The following is a 6,140-nucleotide window of genomic DNA, read 5'->3' as shown; positions in this document are numbered from 1 at the left end:
ACGTGCGCGCGTTAGGGAAAACCCCCCCCAAAAAAAAAAAAAAAAAAAAAAAAAACACATCATAGGGGTCAGCAGGTGGCAAGGTAGTTAAGGCTCTAGACTCTCACATGAATGACTAAGGTTCGAGTACTGAACCTGGTGACTTGCTTGCTTACTCTCTCTCTCTCTCTCTTTTTCTCTCTCTCTCTCTCCTTCTTTCTCTCCCTTTCCCCTTCTCTCCCCCTCTCTGATCAAATTAAAACAGTTATAATAAAAATAAATAAAATAAAAAGAAAAGTACATCATGACTTTTCCAACAACCCAATAGAATAAGTACCAAGGAATAGATTATCAGTCATAGGCTTGTATATTTTCAGCTTTGCAAAGATAATGCCAAATCCATTTTCCAAGATGCTTGTATTTACACACACATTGATCATGTATGAGAGTCCCAGTGTTTCACAGCTTCTTTAACACTTGCCGTTGGGGCTGGCAGGTGGCATGGTGGTTAAGGTGTTGGACTCCCACATGGCTGACCATGGTTTGAGTCCTAGATCTGGTGCCTTGCTTTCTCACTTTCCCTTTCTCTCTCTAGTCAAAACATTTTTAAAAAGGTAAATAATAATAAATAAAATTAATTCATTCTTTTTTTTTAAATAAGAACATTTGCTATTACTTGACTCATTTTTTTCTAGTCTGGTGATTGTGAATTTCTCCTTGTCATAGTTTTACTTTGTATTTCCCTCATTTGTGATGAGTTTGAACGTCTTTTCATGGGTTTACTAGCCATTTGTGTTTCCTTGCCTGTTCATGTCTTTTGCTCATTTTTATCAGTTTTTAGGTGTTCTTTATGTAGTCTAGATATTAATTTATTGTTGGTTTTACAAATGTGCTTATCCAGTTGTGGCTTACCTTTTCACTTGTTTTTTTTTAGGAGTGCAAGGATAATGCTGAAAGGAATAGCAAGGTTTATCTCCAGGGTCCATAAGGTGAGTCCTAATTAATCTCAACAGTTTGTGCACGTGGCTTTGTAGGTGGATTTTCTTTGTTTTAGATGGATTTCTTGTATCCAACATCAAATGTTCTAAAGTATCTCACCTAGCTGGTGGTGTATGTGGGGTTTGTTTGTTTAAGAATTATTTTACTTAACTTTATCATTTTTTTTTTTTTTTGGAGAGGTTTTTTGCTATAGGGCGCGTGCACTCGCCAGACAGACAGAGAGAGACAGAGAGACAGAAAGCGAGAAGTCACCCCCCGGGGGGATGGCCACGCCGCAATCCCTTCTCCTCCATTCTCCTCTCGGGATCTTGGGCATGCATGCACACACGCCCAGCGTGAGTTTTAAGCCACCAGATCCGAGATGCGAACCGTGGTTGACTACGTGGGAGTCCAGCGACATAGCCATTACGCTAACTGCTGGTTCTCTATCTATTTATTTTTAATTGACCAAAGTGAGAGAGAGTGTGAAAAAGCAAGCCGCCAGGTCTGGGACTCCAACCACAGTTAGTCCTATAGGAGTCCAGTGCCCTTAACCATCATGCCACTTGCCAGCCCCCTTATTTTTTATTATTTAAAAAAATTTGATAGGGAATGTGTGCCCACCAGAGCAAGAGAGAAACCAAGCCACCAGGTCTGGACCTCAAACCGTAGTCAGCCGTGCAGGAGTCCAGTGCCTTAACCACCGTGCCACCTGCTGGCCCTCACTAGCTAGTGCTTTAATTTACAAGTTAATATTCAACAGTCATAATTCCATTTCTCTGTTCATACACTTAATTCCCAGCTGCTATAAAAATCTTCAAATAGCAGGTCTCAATAAAATAGTCATGTTTGATGACAACCAGATAGTGATGCAGCAGTAAAACACGAAGTTCTGCGAGGCTGGCCCATGTGGAGCGGTTCTGCATTTGTCTGGCGATCTCCCTGATTACACCATCACACAAGTGCTCATGGTCCAAAGCTGGCTAAGGCGAGGGGTGGATCATAGTATCAATACCTGCCGGGGGTGCTCTCTGTCTGTCTCACTCACTCATGGAAGAAATAAATAAACTCTTAAAAAAAGAGGTAACTAGTCTTACTTAAGGATTAATTTCCTCTGCGACAGGATAATTAACATATTATTAAATTTTTTTTCAACTGTAGTTATCTTTATTCTCTATTTTTTTCCTCTACTTGGACTAATGATTATCATACCTTAATGAAGTACTTAAAAAATAATAAGTTGCCAATTTAGGCCTCTAACATCAAAATTCTACAGTGAATTGTTTTACTACTAGTTATTGTCTGTGGGGATGTTCGCTGTGTGCCAGGTACCTACGTGCATTATTTCTTCTATCCTCATGATAAACACACAAGTACAGAAACCGAGGTTTACAATGGCCAGGTAACTTACCTAAGGAAACAGGCTCTGAAGTTGCAGAGCCCAGACTGGATGCTGAGTGGTCTGACTTCAAAGCCTATTGCCTAACTACTGCTGTTGTGCATCTTACGGTCTGTACTCTTCAGAACCTCACAGTCCAGGAGTGGAATCATGAGTAAGCGACTGTTGTAGTGCGGTTCTGTTACAACACACAGGAGGAGCACCCAACCTGGATTAACTGAGTCCAGAGGAAATCCCTCCAGAGCTAAATCCTGAAGAATGCAAACGGAAGGGCTTGGTCACTTGCTTCTGATCATTTAATTACAGATTAGGTTTTCTAGAAGAGCAGGAAGTGTTCCTCCTCTGCAGATCTCCCACCTTCAAGGGCTTCATGAAAAGCCTGTGTATATAAAATGACCCATTATTTAATATAAAATAAAACTCAAGTATAAGGATCAACAGAAGGATGGATTCTGGCTTTAACTGATCATATTATATTGCAAGGCTAAAATTTTTTTATTAATACCAAATAAGAAAGACCTGAGTCTAGACTACAGAGAGATGCTGATGAGAAGAATTTTGTAGATTTTTTTTGTTTTTTCTCTTAATTTGGTTCGAGGTGACCGTCTAGAACAGATTGCCCCTCAAGTGCTGTTCTGATTTCAGGAAATACGTGATGTTCATTGTGAGACGGAGCAGAGGCGGTTGTACATATAGTTATTTTCCTAGAAACAGAAGACTAGCGGGGCGAGGCCATATATAACACTCTAGGAAGTACAGAATCCATTTTGCTCGCTTTTCATTTTTGCTGCAAAAAGCGTAACTAGGCCTAACTAGAAAGTTACCAGATTATTGTAGAAATAGCACCACCTTGTGGCCTTTTAATGTTTTTAGTTTTTCACTTGACTTTTGTTTTGTTTTGTTTTTGTTATAGGGTGCATACCCTTACCAGAGAGAGATTGAGAGGGAAAGTGAGAAATCATTCCTGATGGGGAATGGCCACACTAGAATCCCTTCTCCATTGTCCTCTCAGGATTTGGGGTACACACACACATGTGCCCAGCATGATTTTCAAGCCAGTAAGTCCCAGGCTCAAACCACAGTTGGCCTTTTGGCTCTTCGAGTAGCACCGTGGCAATTGGCAAGAATAAATGCCTTACGAAAGGCGGCAAAAAGGGAGCCAAGGAAAAAGTGGTTGATCCATTTTCTAAAAAAGATTTGTATGAAGTAAAAGCACCTGCTATGTTCAACGTAAGAAATATTGGGAAGACACTAGTCACCAGGACTCAAGGAACCAAAATTGTGTCTGACAGCCTTAAGGGCCATGCATTTGAAGTGAGCCTTGCAGATCTGCAGAATGACGAAGTCACATTTAGGAAATTCAAGCTAATTACTGAGGACATTCAAGGCAAGAACTGTCTAACTAACTTCCATGGCATGGGTCTCACCCGTGACAAAATATGTTCCATGGTCCAAAAATGGCAGACCACGATTGAAGCGTATGTCGCGGTCAAGACTACTGATGGTTATTTGCTTCATCTCTTCTGTGTTGGGTTTACTAAAAACAGAACAACAGATACGGAAGACCTCTCATGCCCATCATGAGCAGGTTCATCAGATCTGGAAAAAGATGATGGAAATCCTGACCCGGGAGGTGCAGACAGATGACTTAAAAGAAGTGGTCAATAAACTGATTCCAGACAGCATTGAAAAAGACATAGAAAAGAGTCCATCTACCCTCTCTACAATGTTGTCAGAAAAGTAAAAATGCTGCAGAAGCCCAAGTTTGAATTGGGAAAACTCATGGAGCTTCCTGGTGAAGGTAGCAGCTCTGGAAAAGCAACTGGGGATGAGACGGGTATCAGAGTTGAACGAGCTGATGGATATGAACCACCAGTCCAAGAATCTGTTTATAAAGTTTAAATTTTTAATAGTGACAAAAAGTCCTATTTGTTACAAAAACAAAACAAAACAAAAAACCATAGTTGGCCATGTGGGAGTCTAGCACCTAAACTACCAGGCTACCTGCTGTACTCCCACATGGCTCCACTTGACTTTTTTAAATCATATGCAAAGCAGTTTATTTATTTATTTTAGGTTTTTGCCATGGGGCGTATGCACTCACAAGAGAAAGACAGTTGGTGAGGGGGAAAGTAAGAAATCACCCCCCCAATCGGGTGACCACACTGCCACAATCTCTTTTCTTTCATTCTCTTCCTGGGATTTTTAGTCACACATGCACATACACAGCATGATTTTCAAGCCACCAGGCCTGGGACTTGCACTATAGTTGGCCATATTGGAGTCCAACACCCAAACATCATTTTTTTTTTTTTAAGAATTATTTAATGATCTTCCTTCCTTCCTTCCTTCCTTCCTTCCTCCTTTCTTCCTTTTAATTTGACCAGAGAGGGACAGTGTGTAAGAGAGAGAGACTGGCAGGTGATGTAGCGGTTAAGGATGCCGGACTTCCACATGGCCAACCATAGATTGAGTGCTGGACGTGGTGGCTTGCTTTCTTAATTTTCTCTCTCACTCCGTCCCTCTCTGGTCAAATTAAAATAATTTAATAAATACAGTTAAATCAAATAATTCTTAAAAGAGAGAGAGGAAACTACTGGGTCTGGGACACAAATCTCAGCCAGCCACATGGGAGTCCAGTGCCCTTAACTACCATACCACCTGCTGGCGCCAAACACCACACTTTATAGGCAAGATTGGGTAGTAAATATAGAGACAAAGTTTCACCTACTTTGGATGTCACCTCAACATGCAGCATTTAAGGTTGCCACAGCAAGGGAAGAAAAGAGAAATTACACCTGTTCTTTTTTTTTTTTTTTTTTTAAAGAGATTTTTGCTACAGGGAACATGAAGTGTCCAGAGAGACAGAAAGCAAGAAATCACCCCCCAGGAGGGATGGCCACGCCACAATCCCTTTTCCTCCATTCTTCTCTTGAGATCTTGAGCACGCATACACACGCACCCAGTGTGAGTTTGAGCCCCTGGGTCTAGGACTCGAACCGCAGTTAACTACATGGGAGTCCAGCGACATGGTCAATACACCATCTGCTGGTCCCAAATTTATACCTACTCTTAGCTGTGCTGATGAGGAATAACGCAGATTCTTCCACTCTTAGCGTTTTAGCCAGGAGTAACCATAGGACTCCAGCTTAGCTGCAAGGGAAACACAAAGGTATGTGTCTTTGGCTGTCTGGCTGGCATTTCTGTCTCTGCTGTGGAGTTCACTTACTATGTAGCGTTCTCAAAGTTGGAGCAACTCTATCTTTACACTGTTACTTTCTGACACCCCCAGTGATAGTGTAGAGTACAACATGCCATTCTCGGAGTGCCTGCAGAGTCCTGCACTCTCCTTAGCTGTTACCTGTGCCTAAGGAAAGATTCTTTATCCCCAGGGCACAAGTCCTATTAATAGTATTTATGGTATGGTGGTTACTCAGAGAAGAAGATACAGGATAAAAAGAACCTGATCCCTTCTCTTCCACTGTGTAGCCTAGAATGAGAGGCAAACACGTGTAAAATAACACGATAGAATAAAGAGAGATTTTGGACTCAGGCAAACTATGGTATGGATTCTGATTGTACCACCTATCAACTCCATGACCTTAGTCAAAATTACTTAATTTACCTAAACTTACTTTCCCCCATCATAAAACAGGAATAATAATAATCTACTATCTAGGACTCTAGGTTCAAAAAGAGTACAAGTAAAATAGAGTATTGCCTGGCTCGTGTCTTAGATGTTCAGTTAACAATAGCCACGAGTACAGTTCAGGCAGGCAGACTA

At 41.3% G+C, this 6,140-nt stretch overlaps 1 protein-coding gene across 5 annotated transcripts in view; it reads left to right on the top strand.

The window, feature by feature from the left end:
* DAP3 (death associated protein 3) overlaps positions 1-6,140 on the top strand; it is a 59,754-nt gene that overhangs the window by 26,405 nt on the left and 27,209 nt on the right. For all 5 annotated transcript variants that reach the window (XM_006153391.3, XM_006153393.3, XM_027773789.1 and 2 more), the window contains one exon: positions 914-968. In XM_006153391.3, coding sequence (XP_006153453.1) covers positions 927-968 — 42 coding nt within the window. In that variant the 5' untranslated portion in view covers positions 914-926. The remainder of the gene's footprint in view (positions 1-913; positions 969-6,140) is intronic.

Source organism: Tupaia chinensis, unplaced genomic scaffold, assembly GCF_000334495.1.
Source record: "Tupaia chinensis unplaced genomic scaffold, TupChi_1.0 Scaffold000374_1, whole genome shotgun sequence".
NCBI lineage: Eukaryota > Metazoa > Chordata > Mammalia > Scandentia > Tupaiidae > Tupaia > Tupaia belangeri.
The sequence above is the reverse complement of the archived record's forward strand: the minus strand, read 5'-3'. Positions and strand labels throughout refer to the sequence as shown.